Source organism: Syngnathus acus, chromosome 10 (assembly GCF_901709675.1).
Source record: "Syngnathus acus chromosome 10, fSynAcu1.2, whole genome shotgun sequence".
NCBI classification, from domain to species: domain Eukaryota; kingdom Metazoa; phylum Chordata; class Actinopteri; order Syngnathiformes; family Syngnathidae; genus Syngnathus; species Syngnathus acus.
Window position 1 is genome coordinate 19,498,827 of NC_051095.1, and position 19,616 is coordinate 19,518,442.

Genomic DNA, 19,616 nt, shown 5'->3' on the forward strand with positions numbered 1-19,616 from the left:
ACTGCTGGTAACCTACCTACCTACCTGCCTGCCTGCCTGCCTGCCTAACCACCCGCCCGTCCGTCCGTCCGTCCGTCCGTCTAATTGCACAAGCGTTTTTTTTTATCCTCATTGAAAAATAGTGATTTTATTTTGAAAATAAGATCATTTCTAAGTGAGACTACACTTTTGAACAGTAGTATATGTAAAGTGCTTCTTTACAGCGGCAGATGTTGTGAAAGGCGCTATATACGTAGTATATAAAGTTGTATTTGTATTCCATTTGTATTGGATTTGTATTGGGTTGTATTCACTCTTTCTGTGCAGCATTTGGTCACAGTTGTGGTTACAGCATACTTTACACCAGGGGCATTCTTCTGATTAAAACTGTCACATGTCAAATCACATCCCCCCCATTGAAATTGAATGGAAATGTCATTTGGGTAGCATAGTAGTTGAGATAGATGTCTTTTGTGAAGCTGGCACAGGATCAATCAACCAGCAGATAGGACGAAGTGAAGCATGTTTAGGAGGAGAGTGGAACCAAGGGGGTTTGAAAAGGGGATGGGGGTTGTAGAGAAGGAGGGGTTGAAGCGCCTGAGAAGGCATAAAAAGGTGAAACTGGACGATGGAGCTTCGCAGTCACTTTTGCCGGCAGCCACAACCACTGCTCTCCACCCCCCTCCTCTCTCTCTTCCTCAACCCTTCATTCACCCTCTGCAAAATCAGTGAGTATTAATTAACTACTGTATTTATACACTCACAAATGCATGCAGACAATGTATGTATTCAGAATTGAAAGTAGTACCAAAATGTGTGTCCATTAAATAAGGATATTGGATATTATTTTGGCAAGGAGTGACTTTCATGTAATTATGTTTTCAGTGTGAAATGTAGAAAAATGGTGTCATGGATTTTTCAGATTTATTTTTTTGTGAAATCTGCAAATAGATTTAAAAAAATCTCTAGCAGTTTCGAAATTTAAAGTTTATTGTATTTTTTCACATTACAATAGAACCCCGGATCTCAATGCTAACTCGCTAGCTCTCTGGAAGCGCACCGCACACGACCGCAGTCAGGCCGCACAATGGTTTAAAACTCGCTGAACAACAATGCCAACTCACGTCGGATTCCAAAGCTTTGTTTAAGATCAGAGGCAAAGATTTCCCGACATTTTGCATCGAAGTCCGAATATGTCGAGTACCGAGGCTGTCGAGTTCCGGGCTTCTACTGTACATAATACATAAATGTGAACAGCAGCAGCAATAGGCATTCTGTGCAACAAAAAAATGTACAGGCGTCAATCGTCTAAATTAATGAGGGATTTAGAGTCTTCAATGAACTTCACATAGATTTGTGACAGTCCATTTCTATTAAAACTATTCATCTTCTTGTCCTTAGTCTCCTTTCCCACTTCTCCCGCCTCATGATCATGGACACCTCGACAAGTATCTCCTCCACCAGCGATGCCATTCTTGGCCTCGTGGTGGTCACGATGCTGACACTGGGCCACGGTGTCCATCCGATGCCCGTGCCGACAAACATCCCCATCTGCACTGCCGTAGAACCAGCCCAGTACAATTTGACCTTCATTGGCAAGTGGTCACAGGCAGCATTCCCCAAACAGTATCCTGTCTACCGCCCCCCTGCACAATGGTCCAAACTTGTCGGTGAGTACATTCATGATGAGGAACTCTGGTATATTGCAATGGTGGAACCCTAACCTATCTTATAGACCAACAGTAACATTACATATTGTATGCTACATTGTAGAGATTGCCAAAGCGAGTTTCGCTTAGCAACACATAATTCATGATGATACTCACCAATAAGTGTCAAAAGGCGATTTCTCGTCAAAACACAAGATACGAGTGATTTTGTTTTGAGGTGGGCATTTTAGGGTCGGTTTCACTATTCCCAGGGGCCATCCAAACAGAAACACATCAAGATTGTGTCTAATTGCTACCGATTTTGAAACGTGGAAAGATAGGAAATGTGAAATAGTGACAAATGTGGGTTTTCATCTTTGCGTGTAGTTGGAATGGGGCGGCAATGTTAGTTGCCTCGTCATAAAACATGGTGCCAAATGTTGGTGAAATTTTTTAGCCTGAGCCAGTTTTATTAAGCAAAGCTCTCATGAGTATATCCACAAAAAAAGCCTCAAGAAGCCATGCCTGAAAAGACACAAGTCAGCAAATTTGGTTTGCATATTTCCAGGTACCCGCCAAAGACAGGCTTTCTATAGATTTTGCTACGAAATTAGAAGCACATACACCAAACAGACGTATGATGCAAATAGATTTAGCGACAAAGTTTGCTAACATGGAACCAAAAATGAAGATCTTTTTTTTATCTCTGTAAACGCTGTACTTATACTCGAGTAAAGTCCATTGTTTGCTACTTGGTGAGTGGTTTATGAGCCTTATAAACAACCATTGCTCCTCATACCGTATTGCTGACAGTAATTACATGGTGGAATGGTAAAATCCTCATGAAACTTTGAAATGGTTGAACAGATCCAAATAACTTTAGAGTTATCAGGTTATTACTCGAATAACACATGAAGGCAAGCAAAAATAATTGTATAATAACAACGAAATGAAAATGGCCATGTGAAAACATAACCTCAGTGACGTAATGAGCATCGGATCCCATCCTGTATGAGAAAACCATGTGAATTCCTGAACCCGATAACCTCCCAAAAAATTATTATCAGGGATGAAAGCAAATTAGATATAAAGTTATAAAGATAAAATAAAATGACTAATTTCAATAATAAAGACACAGTGGTGATCCCTTCCTCTCTCTGCTCTCAGGTGTGACCCACAGCTCCGACTACCACATGTGGCAGCGTAATGGCTTTGCCAGCAACGGAGTGAGGGAGTTCACAGAGAAAGGCGAAGCTTGGACGCTCATGAAGGAAGTCGAGCAGGCCGGAGAAAAGATTCAGAGCGTTTATGGCATCTTCTCAGCTCCTGCTGTCATAGGAGGCACCGGCCAGAGCAACACTGTGGTTGAGGTCTTTGCCAGACACTCTTATGTAAGTCGCTCACAAACCTGCTTTGCTAAGACTAAGTCAGGGCTTCACTCAGAGCCTCTCCGAAGTCAGCCTACAATAGACGACAGCGGTCTAGACAACCTTCCGTTTTCTGTCATTCACTGAAGGTTATTTTTTAACCATACCTTCGATGAAGACCCATGTAAAGAGGGGCAGAGGCAAGCAAAGTGTGTCTCAGTACATGAGTAAAGCTACTTTCTGGCAAGGAATACACAACAAGTGAATTTCTTGAATAGCTTAGAACATTATTAAACCATCTCCTAATGTGGTGAGCTTTCTCTATTTGTCAATTCTCCAGCTGTCGTTTATTGTGCGCCTTGTTCCGAGCCCCGACTGGTTCGTGGGAGCGGATAGTGTGGACCTCTGCCACGGTGACCAATGGAAAGACAGCGTGTCTCTGGAGCTCTTCCCATATGATGCTGGGACCGACAGCGGCTTCACGTTCTCCTCACCCAACTTCGAGACCATGCCACAAGACAAAATCACTCAGGTAGGACATACTACAACTGTGGGCAACAACACGAATGTAAGATTGGCATGCTGCTGGCGTTTTAGATTTACTGTCGGTCTTGAGCGCTTGGTGCAAAGGCCCTCTTCGACATTACTATTCTGAGGCCAAACCAACAGCAATTTTCAAGGATTTTCCATTTTCAGCCTAGTAAGATTTTGCAGGGTTACTAGAAGTTTATCCCCCAGCACAACCATCACTTGGGAACGCAAAATTTAGTAGAAAATTTAGTACACCGTGAGTTGACCCGTATAAAGTCATTTTGATGATTTTCAGAGGTCCTTCACAGATTAACTCTACCCAGCTAGTTTCATTTGGCAACATCAAATTTGGTAGCCATGTCAGTCATGACTATAACGACAAGAAATAGGGCCATATGGGTTTAAACCTATATTTTGGGGTCATTTTGTCCTTTTCAAGGGTCTTTCATAAATGGATTCTTCATCAAGATCTTGTGTAATTGCAACCAAATGTCAACAAAATATACGAGACAACAGATGAATGCCGCTAAGTTGAACTTGTTAGGTTGTTCCCTAACGAAATGTCTTGGATCTGTTTGGTAGTGAGTTAAATTTCAGATCATCTTTATGTATCCAAAGTCATTTCTTGTCCTTTTCCATTCCTAGATAACCTCTTCCTTCCCCAACCACCCCGCCAATTCCTTCTACTACCCCCGACTGAAGCACCTCCCACCAATCGCCAAGGTAACGCTGACCAAGATAAGGAAGACCAATCAGATAATAAGCCTTCCAGCGGAGCCCACCCAGTCCAACCTGCTGCCAACGGGGAATGAGATTGAGGACAACCTCATAAGTAAGTCAAAGAAATAATAAATCACGCATGGTCGTAGATTAGCATTTGTAGTCACGTACTGTTACGCACAAATTAGGTATTAAAGAGTAAAATTATGTATTAAAAAATACATGTCCTCAACACAAATGTGCAGATGTAAAAACATTTGTTGACTATGGGTTCATGTCGGATATAATTAATAAGACATTAAAGAGCTGGTATTCAAAAAAGCATGTCTTGAGCCTTTTTGATTTCAATTTTAACACACTAAAACTACTAATTATTCAGTAAGAGATGCATGTTTCATGAAAGGGCTTGTTGGTAACAATCCAAACACTGATTAACTGCCTTGACAATGTATCAACAAGTGTACGCCAAATCTAGAAGCTATAGACTGACATGTTCCACATGACCTACTACATTCTTGAAAATGTTAAGGACACGCTTAAGGTCATCACTAAAACGCAAAGAGGACCAGAGAGAAGTGGAAAAGGAATTATATATAGAAAAAAAAACAACAGCGATAATATGGGTCAGCCACCCAAAATGGGAGGAGGCAGACTCTTATATTTCAACAGGACCACTATTAATGAGGTGAAGTTCCATTCAGTCTATGTTGAGTCACAGACAGTTACTATTTATGACTCCCTGTTGCACGGATTAAAAGCGAGCCAAAGCAGGAAGCTGAGAAAAATACAGCTCTTTTTACGAGTTAAGACAACCACACGGTGGTCCAGTTGATGTTGGATGGGAGGGCCATGAGAGTTGTCCATCTTTAAAATACTAATCTGACAAAGGTTTTACAGAAGGAAAACTGCAGTAATTAGATTACACGACAGGTTTGTTCCCGCTGACAAGGCGTCAACGAACAGTCAGGGACTAACAATCAGAGATGTTGTCCAGACCTGTTGTCACACTCTGTGATCATGTAAACAAAGAGTCCAAACAAGAAATTTGATTGGCTTTCAGTTCCTGCAAACAGCCCCGAAGGTCTAATCCATTGTTAAATCTTTCACTTAATCGTCAATATTGCCAGAGAGTCAAAGAGATGACCTTCACGACCAATTCACAATCACCTTATTGAACCTGTTTCTGTGTAATATATTCACAGATGTCAACTAATTGAGGCCAAGTTTGGCTGACGGAATTTCCTCCTTTAGCCCATTAATGTCTTTCCTGTGTCCTAAATGGACCGGCAATATGATGCCAGATAGGACATAACGCAATCTTCCAGCAGACCATCCATCCTTCAGTGCCTCGCGTCATCCTTCTGCTTTTCCACTTTATGCTGAAGCAAATTTGGACTCAAACTGACAAACTAGGTTGTCAAAGGCATTCCCTTGCTTTCATTCTGATTCTCAAAAGATAGACAATAAAAAGAGACATGTATAAAGGATTTGGTGCTCTGTAAAACATTCTTGGCACTCCTGCGTACCTGTGCACTGCTTATATGCAGCCCTAGATACGTAAGAGATGAGCTGTCTGAATGCCCCGTCTCTGTATTAATGTAGTCCATGTACAAAAGGAGGTCAATATTTAGGTTTATCGTTTAGAATTAGGTCTCAGGATAATTCCTACTATTCCCCTTTAGAGTTGAGGTTTAGGACTGAGGTTTGGGTTAGGACAGCAGTATGAACTTCAGTTCCTCAGGATCCTTATTCTGCCTGTTTTTAGACGTTTCCTTCTGCCAAACACCTGATTCAAATGATAAGATCATAATTAAGCTCTGTAAAAAAAACTGATAATGATCCTGATCATTTCAATCAAGAGAGACATCTAAAACAGGCAGGATACAGCTTTCAAGGAACAGGAGGTCCCTACACCTCGGGTTCAGGATGGGAAAGGGGCAAAACCTCCCAAAGGGTAGTATGTCCTAAACAAGTCCTGTGCATTATTACTGACATTAGAAAAACCTAAGAAAACCTAAGAAAAATGTAGTGCATGCAGCGTAGCATACCCATGTCGACAACTTGTGTACTAAAGTCTACCATTGTGCAACGCAGAAACGCCGCTGGACTGTGAGGTGTCAGCATGGTCTCCCTGGGGCCTGTGCAAAGGCAAGTGCGGAGATACCGCTCTGCAGTACCGCACACGCTATGTCCTTCTGCACCATGCCAACAATGGAGTACCCTGCCCCCTGCTGGAGGAGAAGCGGACGTGCGTGCTGGACAATTGCTTATGACTAGGCCTGGAAACTAGGGAGGAGAAGAGGAAGCGGAAGGACAGTGAAGGGCAGAAGAACAGGAAGGAGCGACAAGGGCGGAACAGACGTCGGAGAAGATACAACAACAAAAGGGTTGCGGTTTATTTGCTAAAGTCATGAATTGGACCTGCTCCCTAGTCAGTGAGAAAATAAGATCCTCTGTCCTAAGGATGGACCTGAAATCAATGGAGGGATGTAGTTGTTGCGAGTGATCAAAAAGTGGCTTTCGAATTAATCGACCAGAAGCTCAAAAGAATGTATTTATTTCCAGGATTTTACCCTGACACGTACAAATATGAAAATAGCCATTTGTATTCTTTTTTTGAAACTCAATTAAGGTACTGGTTTCATGCAGAAAATATTTTTGTACAAAACATTACAATAAATCTTTAAAAAAAATGTGATATCTTTATTGTCAATAAAAGTGTGTTGATTTGATTTGTTTATTTCGACAAGTATATAATTCGACAATCATTACAACTTCATGTACCGTTTCCACGTGACTTGTCGAAAAAGGAATCGGGTTGAAGCAATTCTGCTTATCTGTTGATAGTGGTGTTTTCATTTTTATTGAAATTTTAGAATTATATCATTAAAAGACTTTAAAAAAAATCAATAAATATAGAATATAGAATTATAAAATAGAATCGAAATTTTAGAATATAATTTACTAAGGTTCAGTTCGGTCTTTTTTCGGCCAATGAATGTGTTTTGTTAGGAATTCAAACACCCCCGAAAATAACAATTGAGATCAATTATATTATGAATAAATCAATTAGCAGGAGAAGCTAACATAGATACATTTTCACTCTGAATGACAGGTTGTCAAACATTACAAATGGACTCAAATGCCCAACACTAGTGGGGATTTCACATAAATAAGCCCTTTGTTCAAAATAAAAATGGTCAATGTGCCAACTAAGCAGTGTTGGGATTCAAACCGAATCATCGTACCTTGAGGTGTTTAACCAGTAATAGTTTTAAATACACATACTGCACCTATTATAAAATACTATAAACTAGGTAAAGGTACTCAGTGACCTCAAACCAAATGATCGACTCCATGAGACTTGAAATCACACTCTGCCACTCACTGCACATCTAACAAAGTATTAGATAATCCTGGTTGATGTCCAAAACAGACACTTGCAGCTGTGACAGAGGAATATTCTTTATTTCCTGAATTATACCAGTTGAAATTTGTAAAACAGACACCAATGTGCATGCACTTTGCCTCTCAAAATACTGGGAGAGGCAGATTGAATAGCAATAGCACACATCTGCCGGCTTTGAATGATGACAGATGGGAAACGGAGTGAAAGACACTCATGAGGAGCATGGATTTGATTTTCATCTCTACCTGTACACTTTTCTTAGAAATGTCATTGGCTAAAGTCACTGGGATCCACATACAATCGTGTTCAGCGGGTTAGACATTTACTCATCACAGGCACGTTTAGTCTGTAAACTAATACAGTGCAGCTCAGCCTCTGACTTGAGAATATGATGGTGAGCCATATACGTTTGGCATTACCTCAAACTTAACTCATTTGAAACCGCACCATCCAAGAGTGAGTAAGTGGAGCCCTTCCAATGGAAAAAGGTTACTTATCCATCCATCCATCTCGATATATAGATATCGATATAAATATGGGAACTAACAGCAGATGCTGAGCTCATCAATTCAAACAATTGTAACGTCCAAGCTATTCGGAGTCTTGAATTTAAATGCCACGATTCATCCAAAAGTCATGTCCATGATGAGCACATGTAAGTACTGTGTCTGACCACAATTGTACTGAATACGTTTGGACACGTTCATGATCAATGGTTTCAGACTTTGGAAATGACAGATTTACCCTACTTACAGTAAATATCGCTGCCAGGGAGTATATTGGTTCAGCATTCACCACAAAGTGTGGGAAGACGTGGAGATGTGATATTATAGACTTAAGTGTGAGGGGATGGTGACAGCTTTAGCAGACGCTCACTTGGAGAGCAAAATCTATTCTCTGCGGTTATGTGGGTGTTAACATTATAAATGACCTCATATAAGGAAAGTATGCTCCTATCAGTCATATAATGTGTTAACACAAAAGACCTGTTAGGATTAATTAAATAGTCCTCAGAATAGTGGCAGAAACAAACCTAGTTTACATATTCAATTTAAAAAAAATTTTTAAGTATTTGAAATAGGTCAGCTGATATGAGAAGCTAACAGTCGACATCTTTACATAAACCCATAGGAATTCACCCCAGAACAATTTGTCTGACTATCCATATTATTTTAGAATTATGTAAAGAACAATACAGGAGGCAGTATGTTATGTAATAGGATAAAAATAATTTTACATACCACACAATCACACAACATAAGCATTACTCTACATTTATAATGGTTAAAAAATTGTGACTTAAATTCCTAGTCTTTTTTTTTTTACATTAAACCTTAAATGTCAAACCCTTGAAGTCAAAATCCTTCAAAAAGTTTTTTTTTTTTTAAAGGAGACAGCTGGAGTTAAAGCAGAGTTTATTTTGTTTTATAAAATGAAAAAATATATTATGTGGAGAATGACAAGTGACACCAAGATGTGAAGATAATATCGGTTGAAGGAATAAATGTTGATTAATTAGAAGTATAAGTGTCAAGATAATTCACTTGTTGGCTAATTGGAGTTTAGGGACTTTATCCAGCTCAAGGAATCGGAGAACTTTCTCAAATTCACACTTTTTAGTTGAAGATGAATATTAATATTGAAAATCTTTAGTCAGCTAACTTAAGATGTTATATCATTGTAACCCAATTAAAAACCAGGACAAAATGTCACATGAAATTGAAGTAAAAGTAATACTAAAAGCATGGGGTGGGTCTGTGTTGGGGGCCAGGAGTTGGGCTAATGAGTATTTTGGTTCATTTATGGGATTGGGTCTGTGTTGGGGGCCAGGAGTTGGGCTAATGAGTATTTTGGTTCATTTATGTGATTGTATTTGCAGAGTTTGATATGTAAAAAGTCCAAATTCGAAGATTGTAATGAAGCTGTTTGTCTCTTTGCTGTAGGGGTGTGCAATTATGGAAAATAATTAATGGCAACAGCTTTGATTGATGCTGGAATCATGATTAGCACATACATATCTATTGATTTCTAATAATAGCATTTATTCAGATACCAAAACTCAAATTAAAATACACGATATAAACACACAAAATACGGCTTTTACTTTTTTAATCAAACACCATCATGTGAAAGTTTTGCCTACCTTACAGATTCCAACTTGCAAACGAGGAGGGAAGCGATGCTGCAGAAAATTGTCTCGACTCAAACGAGTCAACTTCAATCCAAAGGCGTAAGACAGCGATCAGTGTGGAATTTAGGTGAACCCCTATCTTAACAAGAGTGTGACATGCGAGACTACACAGGCTATTTTATTACTGAGGGGTATTAATGCAAGTGTTTTTAACACTGTTCCTAAAGCCTTAATTCTGGAGGATTTTCAGTGTACCTTTACTGTTATGCACTAAGTTTTGGCATTATAAAATTAGCAATCATCCGTAACTTTTGGAAAATAAAACTAACTGTGGCTGTTTAAGCATGGGGAGCATTATCGTCACAACTAAACACTATGTAACGCTTAGTATTTATTATCTACTCATTGATTTAACAAGTGCAAATTTTGATAGCTTTCTTGATGTTTGGAGAGAGAACACAATCATGACATAACATTGGCGAGGTGCTATTGGCTGCTAAGTGAACCAGTCACACCACTTGACCAATGTCTAGTCACGCAACGCAGCACCTGCCACTTTCTCACACTCGGCAGCCTCCAGCAGACACACGCTGTGGACTTTGGAAAACCCATTTGGGACTTACAGACTGTTTTCACAAAACTTGGTTTAATAGGCTATAGCGGACTGACCATGAGGCTACAATGGGCCATCTCTTTCCTTCAGACTTACCTGATGCTGGCGGTCGCCATGTATTTTGATCTGGGCGAGCAGGAGGAGCGATGCATCATTGAGGAGATTCCCCAGGACATGCTGGTGACAGGTGAGTTATGGAGAGGGGATAAGAATGAGCCAAAAGCAATGGACAGAGGACCGCAGAGAACGATTAAATGTGTCTTGTAAATTGTGATGACTTATGGCAGGAGGCTCAAATGAGCATATCACTTTCCCCCCAGGATATTTCCTGTTGCAGCCGTGGGACTTGAAGTCGTCCACCCACTCGCCTCACCTTGGCGTCACTGTGACGGTCAGGGACCCCAACCATGAGGTACAGTCATAATAAATGTAATATATGAAGCGTGACGTGATAAAAAGTATTTGCCCCATGCCTAATTTCAGTTTGTTTTCAATCACGTGTAAATATTTCAGTTCTTCAAAAGCGTATTAATGTGAACAAAAGGATGGCTATTGTTTACAAATTGCTTATATTTTCAGTATCGTATTGCTGTACTAAATGCAAGTATAATCCTGGTATTGAAGTCATAAGATTGGTATTATCACAACATTGATTGACGCATCAGAACAGCTCAAATATGTAAATATTTTTGCTTGCGATCCACTTAACACTAGGTTTTGATGAGCAAGCGCTACGGAATCTTTGCAAAATTCACCTTCACGGCACACGCGTCCGGTCAGCACTTCCTCTGCTTCCAAACCAACTCTACCAGTTTCTCCGTCTTTGCTGGAGAACGTCTGGTAAGACCTGCAACACACACAATCACACAAGACTTCATTTTTATCATCTTATTTTTTAACAATGATGATTCTTCTTGTGTTCGGCAGAAATTACATTTGGATGTTCAGATAGGCGAGCATGTTATGAATCCGAAAGCCGACAGAACCAAAGACAACTTGAAGACACTGGAATACGGGCTGGAACATCTCATTGATCAGATGGTGCTCATCACCAAGCAGCAGGATTATCAGCGGGTAGGACTGGCTGATAGAGCCTTAAAGTACAATAATAATAATAATAATAATAATAATAATAATACATACATACATACATACATAGATTTTAATTGATTTCAACCCTCTCGCTGTTAAGGTACCGTAATTTTCGGACTAAAAGTCGCTCCGGAGTACAAGTCGCATCAGCCATAAAATGCCCAAAAAAGTGAAAAAAAACATATATAAGTCACTCCGGGGTATAAGTCGCATTTTGGGGGGCAATTTATTCGACAAAATCCAACACCAAGAACAGTCATGAACGAGCAACAACAGGCTAAACGATAGGTATGCTAACATGACATAAACACAAACAAAGAGCTGAGAACGGGCCTGACGTAACATTCAGAGTTGTTAAAAAAAACGATTACATAAATAACACGTTTATAAAACCATCTGTGTCACTCCAATTCATTAAATCCATCGATCGTCCTTTGTAAACAATGGGTGCGCGCAGCTGACGGCGCTTGCACTTCAAAATATTCCACAGGCCCATATAACGATATATAAATCAGATATCAAATAACTATTATATAAGCAATAATATTATCAAACCATCTGTGCACTCCACCGTCCCCGGACAGCCACCCGGCTGAGCGCCGGCCCTCGACTTCCATCCACGGAGGTGAAAGAGAGCTCCGTAGAGTAGGACCGGGCGTGCGTAAAAGCCATGTCCGAGCCCCATCCACCGTCCCCGGACAGCCACCCGGCCGAGCACCGGCCCCCGACTTCTATCCACGGAGGTGAAAGAGAGCTCCGTAGAGTAGGACCGGCCGGGCGTGCGTAAAAGCCATAATAGTTTTTCAAACCTTCTGTGTCACTCCAAATCCTTAAATCCTTCAAACTCTTCGTCCTCCGTGTCACTTAGAAACAAAGCCGCTAATGATGCCGGTAGTACGTGGGGCCCTTCGTCATCCCGTGATCAATCTTTGTCCTTTTTGTAAACAACCGCCGCGCCACGCCGCGTCGCGCTGCTGACGTCACTTGAAATTCAAATTACAGTAATCCCTTGCTACATCGCGGTTCGTTTATTGCGGTTTCCCTTTTTTTTTTTTTTTTTAATTTTTGAAAAAAAAACACATATAAGTCGCTCCTTATTATAAGTCGCCCCCCCACCCAAACTATAAAAAAAAACGCGACTTATAGTCCGCAAATTACGGTACAAATAACAGTTAACATGATTCAAAACAAGCTTTGCTTTTAGTTAATTTTCCTCTTATGGGATTTGATTTATTTTTCCTGATACCAGAAAAGCTCTGGAACTTTTCCCAGCAAGTTTTTGTCTTTACAGATTTGTCAAAACATTGACATTACCTTTCAAAAGTTTGGGGATACTTGTTGTTGCTGCCAACAGGAAAAAGAGGAGTTCTTTCGTCAGACCAGTGAGGACACACACAGTACAGTGCTGTGGTGGGCCGTGGTGCAGACCATCCTCCTGCTTTTGGTCGGTTTCTGGCAGATGAAGCAGCTCAAAGATTTCTTCATCGCCAAGAAGCTCGTCTAGTCACCATCTGTCAATCATGGGAAAATCACGTCATTTACTTGGAGTACATTATTGCCATGGTGATTACTTATGCCTTTACAACTAAGAACAGGCCTTCCCAAACTGTTTGGGATTATTCTGGTTCTTCCGAGGAATCCTAAATTAATACATGTAATATGTACAGTAATTTATTAACATATACCGTACATAATCTAAGAATCACAGCAAACATTTTGGGCCCTGATCCACAGTGTGGAAAACCCTGCCTTAAAATTGTCATAACATTAATTACAGTATGTGTTTATAGCTCGAAAGCAGGTCGTGTTTTTTTCTTCACAATTTAAAACAGTTCCCAGCTGTTTTAGTAGCGTCTGTAGCATGCTTTCATCAAAATACCCCAAGGATGAAAAATCATACACACATTTTTATAGAACATTTCTTGCTATTTTGAAATTGGCTCATTTCAGGGCCAAACATATCGCACACAGTGCACCGCCCGCATTTCGTCCTACAAGCCTAACTTTGGTTCTATCATAAACTCGTCAACTGCTTGCCTCAATTAGTAGAAGTAGAACCCAGAGTAACCTCGAAGACAATTAAAGCATTTTTGTGGTGCATGGACACATTGCCAAAAACAAAAACTGCCGCTGTACCGTAGTTGCTAACAACTTCACAGAGCAATAAAGATCTTCAGAAACCAAGACCGTAATCCAAAAATAATCTGTGTATCCCTAGAAATTTATAGCAGCTATGTTTACTGTTAGTGAAGGCACCACAATTTAACCAAAGCCCCTAGTGCATGCACACGCGCAGAAACATATACAGTAATCCCTCGTTTATCGCGGATAATTGGTTCAAAAAACCACCCGCGATAAGTGAAATCCGTGAAGTACGGTCACCAACAAGAAGTACTGGACAGGCTAACGAGTTAGAGGAAAGATGCTAATTCGCGACAGTGCCGGCTCTACGCAGGGGCAAGAGGGGGCAACGCCCCCTCAAACAGATGACCTGCCCCCTCGAATCAAACTTTTAGAAGTGAAAAATCCGCTGATAGAAACACACGCTAATCAGCCCCCTCTCTTCTCTCATGTCGGTGCAGTGTGTGTCCTCACACAGCCTGCTGTCAGGACTCCGCGCCCCACCGTAAACATCCAATCACTGTGAGTATACAATTGAGGAAAGACGCAGCCAGAGAGTGTCAAGTTACAGTCAGCGCGGTAGGAGTTGGAAGAAGCAGTAAAAACTCCACCAAACTCGTCGAAATGACCCGTGATATAACTAATGATTAACGACAACTCAAATAATAGTTAATATAACATTCATATTATATGTTCTCCCCCCCTGAGAGATTGCCACCTTATTGTGGTCAGGGGGTTTGCGTGCCTCAGTGACCCTAAGAGCAATACCAGCAGAAGCTTTAATCTTCAGGTGGGACACCCAAGCTGGACAGGTCTTAGTGTAGAGGCCTGACAGAGTGCAATCCACTTCTCCAGGTTGAGATCTGGACACAGCTAACAACTGCCGTGAAGAAAACACTAACAGCGTTAAAAATGTGTAAAAAAAAAAAAAAGGAACATGCCCCCTTCACATTTCTGACTGCCCCCTCTTATGTGCATTCCTAGAACCGGCCCTGATTCGCGATCGTGCTAACACGCGAAAACGGACTTCTCAAGGAATGTAAAGGAACATTTGGAGCAATACTACATTGTCCTAAAGGTTAGACATATGTTTCCTCAATTTAGAAGTTTTATTTTGACTTTTAAATGTTCTTTTAATTTGGGAGAAAAAAAATCCGCGATGTACTGAAGCCGCGATAAACGAAACGCGAAGTAGCGAGGGATGACTGTAGTACACACACGCGCACGCACACTTAACACTAGCGTTCGGAGACAATATATTATCATTTGTGATGGCAGCTTTCCTTACCAAGCCACCAAAATAAACCTTTCAATAAGCGTGGTGGTGTGGCGCATGACATCAGTAAACAAAAATCAACCTCATCCCTACATCAACTGTCCAGTTGACCATCCTTACAACATTATAATCGAAAGCTAATTCCTTTAACATGGTTCTAATCTGTGCTAAAACTGCAGCTCTGCTTACCTTTTGACATGATAGAGTCAAAATGATTCCTTTGGTCTGGATTTTTGAGCATCTTGGCCAAGTGTGCCATGTCCACTCGAGCATCTGCCCTAACTTCTTTTCCGGGTTCTTCTGCCGCCACTTCAGCATACGTCACACGGCTGTCCCCAGGTCTCCACCTGACACTACAGTAGGTCCTAGTTAAGGGGTAGATTTAAATTCATTGATCAGTCTTGCAAGTTTAAAACGTTGACGTTCAACACAAGACAAATGTATTGCGGGAGCAAAACTGCCAATATAACAATTGTTATATTGGCAGTTTATATATCATTATAATGAATAAACAATTGAAAAATGTACCTTAAAAAATATGAAAACAAAAACAACAAAAATACATATAAATATAAATGCAAAAATAAAAAAAGATTTGAAAATTTCAAAAAAATGACAAAAAATGAATCCAAAAAACATGTATACATACAATTAAACAACAATGTATTTTTCTTTAGTTTATTTTTTTCTTATTATACTTTTTTATATTTGTGTTTTTATTATTATTATTATATATTGTTAATTTTGGCGGTTTTGCCCCCCCCCCCCCCCCCCCCCCCCCATAGAGCAGACAGCGTTAGCCGTTGACAAAAGGTGCTAACTTTCCGCCCGGGCCGCAACGAGACAAGCCGAAAATGTCGCAGTGGGTCTGCTGCAACGCCTGCTTTCTTCCACCCTCATCCGAGCTTCGAATGGCGCTCACCTCTTGCGGCCATGTCGTATGCAATGTTTGTTACAAAAAAGGTACATAGAGGAAGCGTCTGAGACCGTATAAAAGCGTTTGGTGGGGGCTCTTAGGTCCTCACCTCGGCATAAAACGTCTGGGTAAACAGAGACCTCTGTTGGACGTTATCTTGCAGTACAATGACCTAGATTTTGTTTAAAATAATCTGTAAAGATAAATCTGCAATCTCACTGTATGACAGCCAGGATCAAAAGTGAGGTGAATGATGAACCCACAAACAAACAAAACCAACATTTCTTTCCTTTGGTTCCTTCAGGTAAACAAGGCAGGTGTTTGATTTGCAAAGACAAATGTCAAGTGACTCCTCTCACTGACAAAGTAAGTAAATCAACTGGAAAATGACAGCTGCAAATGTAAAATTTTGGACAAATCTTTTGTTTGTTTGTTTGTTTGTTTGTTTGTTTGTTTGTTTGTTTGTCTGTCCAGAGCCGCACGGAAGTGAAGGAGGTGTTCTCCAAAGTCAATGTTGCTGCAAAGAAACAGTTGTCAGAGATTAAAAAGGTTCATTTGTTCATTCTTATTCTTTAATCTATTTTGTATTGCTTATTCGCGAGCTACGAGTGTGTCAACAAACAGCAACAATTGTCATTCATGTCACATTCTAATCTCAAAACAGTTTTTTTCTATTGGAAACAATGTAAATATTAAATGTCACCGTCATGACACTATTTACTGTGCTTTCAATATTACTTATGAATATTAAATGAAGTAAAACCACTCACTCATGGAAGATATCTGACAATGAAGAGGGAACGGGAATCTTGTTGCCCACACGGCATCCAAATATGATGAAACTGCTTTGGAATTTTCTTTGGATTTAGGGCCAAATTATTATGCAAACTATGTCGTGAACTTCATGTTGTGTCACTTTTAGAGGTTCCAGTGTATATAAGTGTTAATTTGATTGACATTAAATACCTCTGTGCCATCAGTTCAATGGACCCAATGTTATGGTTTGTATGTTGTTAATGCTAGTTTTCTCCACTTGTTCTCTTCAGGTTGCAATGTTCCAGGTCAAACATAGTAGAAAATTGGTGGCATACTACCAGAAAAAGGTGAGAAGTCTTCTCTCGCTTGGCCTGAAGGCACATTACATGCATGAATTTCCGTGTTGTCCTGTTTCTTGAACAAAACAGAACGAGAAATTGGAGGCGGAGTGGGTTAAGATGAAGCAGGAAATGCAGAAGATGAACAAGTGAGTTGAATTAACCAATGATATCACAATGGAGAGGGGGGGGGGGAAATACAAATTCAACTTTTTTTTCCTTTGTCACAGGAAGATGAATGAACAGAGTGCATACATTGCTAAACTGGAATATTCATTTCAAAGGTACTTGTGACACGTCTATACTGATAATTATGGCAAAAATGCAACAGTCACATGGACTCCATTTTAATTTCTGTAAGCAAAAAAGAAACCCCAAACCTAACGTTTAGTCTTAATCTGCAGGTGTGTCTCTCTCTTCCACCACTCAATGTCGCTGTTTTCACATTTATTGTTAAACATGTATGTTGCCAAGAAAGAATAGTAGAAAAAATAGGTTAGACTTTTTTTATATTGATAGTTTTACAAATGTAAATGTGTACGTGACAAAACTATATGGTTTATTAAAAATATTGGTCTGGCAATGGGTCACACTGAACCAGGAACATTTTTGCTGTTCCTGAGAAATGACTAACAGGTTACAGATATGGGTCACATTGACCCGAGAAATATGTTTCTCGGTGTAATCAAAGAAACAGACATAGCAGAGGGGTAAAAAGAGTTTTAAAGATGGAATTAAAGCCCCATTATTGTGCTTTCAAATGTCGTCACCCAGTTGTGATCAATAGCATCATGTTGAAGGAGTAAGTGCTTTTTCTGCCACTTTTATATCACGGTTTTGTCTTGCCCCACCGCGTCCAGTGACCTTGCGCATATGGCAGCGGCTCACAGTGTGGTCTTTGTGCGCCACCCCGATAATCTCGGCAAGCATCTTCCCGCTTTGTCTCCCTCTGGAACGCCACCAGGATCATCCTGTCGACTTCCCTTTCTTTGCAATCCCCAAAAAATCAAAAACGTAATGGCAGAAGTCGGTTCAGAAGTCTTTTATTGTGAAAGCTGGGATCCAAGACTGTCACGATGAACTGTGTGACCCCAGTACTGATGTTAATTGTGTGACCTGAAGACAATAGTGTTTTCTTTTTTAAGTACAAGTACAGATACGAGTTGTTGTCTGCGCTCTTCTTCCAGTTTGAAGTCGTCGTCATCATCGATGGGCCACACCTCCCAAAGCTTGCACGAAAAACAAGGTAGACAAACTAATATTGATGTCCGTTACAACCCAAAAATATCTTTGGGTTTAAAAATAACTACAACCGCATGTTCAGCCTACCCTCCATATATACGTAGAAGTATGCCCTAGATTGGCCACTAGTGAATCACATGGCTTTGTTTTGACGAGCATTCATTCACACTCATATTCACGCTTAAGGACAATTAACGGAGTTCCTGGAGACCATGGAGATTGGAGCCCAGACCTCCTTACTGTGAGCCAAACATACTCGCCACTAAAGCAGCCAGGCAGAGATTACATTTCAGTGACTACCCACATGGCATGTTAATCACACGGATGACGGGTCTCAATGATAATTGTTGTTGTTAACCAAATAATACAAATGTCTTTTTAGCTGTCAAGAGGGAATTTATCTTTTTTTTGGGTGATTAGCCGTGTGTGCGTGTGTGTCATTGTTCCTCCTTTGCTTTAGTCCCGCAGTTGCTGTTCAGTCCTCCTATGCCACTCTCCAGGCATTCCTCATCCCGCAACATGTGAGTGCCATGAACCCGTTTTGACAGCACACGCACCCGCACACACACAAGCTGAGCTTTCGCCACTGTAGATTTTTGCCCTGCCCTGCAGCTATCTATATACACACACTTATAGACAAACCTGAGCAAGCGCAGCTTTGCTTGGCTTTAGTCACCAATCCCTATTGGGTTTCCCGGATCTCATCGACTCAGACTTCATCCATGACCCATGGCAGATCAGCAACTTTGACCGCAGAGCGATCTGTGTTTTGCTTTCTTTTCCAAGGCTGTTTTTTTGACAGTGCTCTTTATTTCAGCTTTGCTAAATCCATTTATTCATCATTAGATACCTTTTTTCTAAATGCAGTAGAATTATTTTTCACTATCAGATGACTAAGTTAGGAAAGGGACCAAATAATATTTTGGGCGAAAGCACTCTAATTTCCTTTTTTGTAAGTAAACAATTTTCCCTAGTGCGTCTATCCTGGAGAAAATATAAATGAAGTATTGCCTGCCTTTGAGATAATTTTGTTGAATTTGTGCCATGAAAATGTGTCTCCCGTTCAGCAGTGGTGACAACACAGACAGGGATGAACAATTGAGTTTCTTACGTAAAGTAAGTGTTAATACTCACATTTACTGCGTGCAGACCTGAAGACACATGCTAACATTTTGTCACCATATGTGTGGTTGTGTGTGTCAGCCTCCACGTGCCCCCAGTTTGTCACTGTTCAGTCCTCTACATGACGGAGGCATGGGTAAGTACTGTTACTATTCCCGCCAGGGATTCCCGGGAATGTCCTCTAAAGGTTTAGCTTCCCCACGTGAAGTTCTCAAGTAGCTTCACCGTAAATACTCTCAGGAAAAAAACAAAATCTTCTGTCGGGGTTCGACAATGGTTCTTGTGAAGAAAAATTAAAAGAAATGTGTGTACTTTTGTTGTACATTTTGCACTCTTTAGTTCCGAGTATTATGA

The 19,616-nt window shown here is 40.5% G+C and overlaps 2 protein-coding genes and 1 long non-coding RNA gene across 4 annotated transcripts; all 3 read left to right on the forward strand.

Moving 5' to 3' along the window:
- The first annotated feature begins 613 nt into the window (after positions 1 to 613).
- spon2b (spondin 2b, extracellular matrix protein) lies at positions 614 to 6,976 on the forward strand. 2 transcript variants are annotated; one of them, XM_037262455.1, is made up of 6 exons: positions 614 to 707; positions 1,381 to 1,649; positions 2,796 to 3,019; positions 3,336 to 3,527; positions 4,172 to 4,358; positions 6,341 to 6,976. In XM_037262455.1, the coding sequence occupies exons 2-6, from the start codon at positions 1,406 to 1,408 to the stop codon at positions 6,517 to 6,519; spliced, it is 1,026 nt and encodes a 341-aa protein (XP_037118350.1). In that variant the 5' UTR covers positions 614 to 707; positions 1,381 to 1,405; the 3' UTR covers positions 6,520 to 6,976. The 2 variants fall into 2 exon arrangements, with proteins under 2 accessions (XP_037118350.1, XP_037118351.1); XM_037262456.1 differs by lacking the exon at positions 6,341 to 6,976 and adding an exon at positions 5,552 to 5,721.
- Positions 6,977 to 10,358: 3,382 nt separating this feature from the next.
- Positions 10,359 to 13,667, forward strand: si:ch211-255i20.3 (transmembrane emp24 domain-containing protein 11). Its single transcript, XM_037262549.1, has 5 exons — positions 10,359 to 10,586; positions 10,720 to 10,811; positions 11,114 to 11,239; positions 11,327 to 11,473; positions 12,846 to 13,667. The coding sequence occupies exons 1-5, from the start codon at positions 10,457 to 10,459 to the stop codon at positions 12,993 to 12,995; spliced, it is 645 nt and encodes a 214-aa protein (XP_037118444.1). The 5' UTR covers positions 10,359 to 10,456; the 3' UTR covers positions 12,996 to 13,667.
- A 2,607-nt stretch (positions 13,668 to 16,274) lies between these two features.
- LOC119129631 lies at positions 16,275 to 17,062 on the forward strand. Its single transcript, XR_005099293.1, has 3 exons — positions 16,275 to 16,353; positions 16,851 to 16,907; positions 16,989 to 17,062. It is a non-coding gene; the product is annotated as an uncharacterized LOC119129631 (long non-coding RNA).
- Positions 17,063 to 19,616: the final 2,554 nt, after the last annotated feature.

Bases quoted from the DNA above. Each gene is read 5' to 3' on its own strand.
- spon2b (XM_037262455.1), top strand. From the start codon at position 1,406: ATGATCATGGACACCTCGACAAGTATCTCCTCCACCAGCGATGCCATT. The intron at 3,528-4,171 runs GTAGGACATACT...TTCCATTCCTAG, and splicing joins CACAAGACAAAATCACTCAG to ATAACCTCTTCCTTCCCCAA. The intron at 4,359-6,340 runs GTAAGTCAAAGA...TGTGCAACGCAG, and splicing joins GATTGAGGACAACCTCATAA to AAACGCCGCTGGACTGTGAG.
- si:ch211-255i20.3 (XM_037262549.1), top strand. From the start codon at position 10,457: ATGAGGCTACAATGGGCCATCTCTTTCCTTCAGACTTACCTGATGCTG. The intron at 10,812-11,113 runs GTACAGTCATAA...ACTTAACACTAG, and splicing joins TCAGGGACCCCAACCATGAG to GTTTTGATGAGCAAGCGCTA. The intron at 11,474-12,845 runs GTAGGACTGGCT...TGCTGCCAACAG, and splicing joins AGCAGCAGGATTATCAGCGG to GAAAAAGAGGAGTTCTTTCG.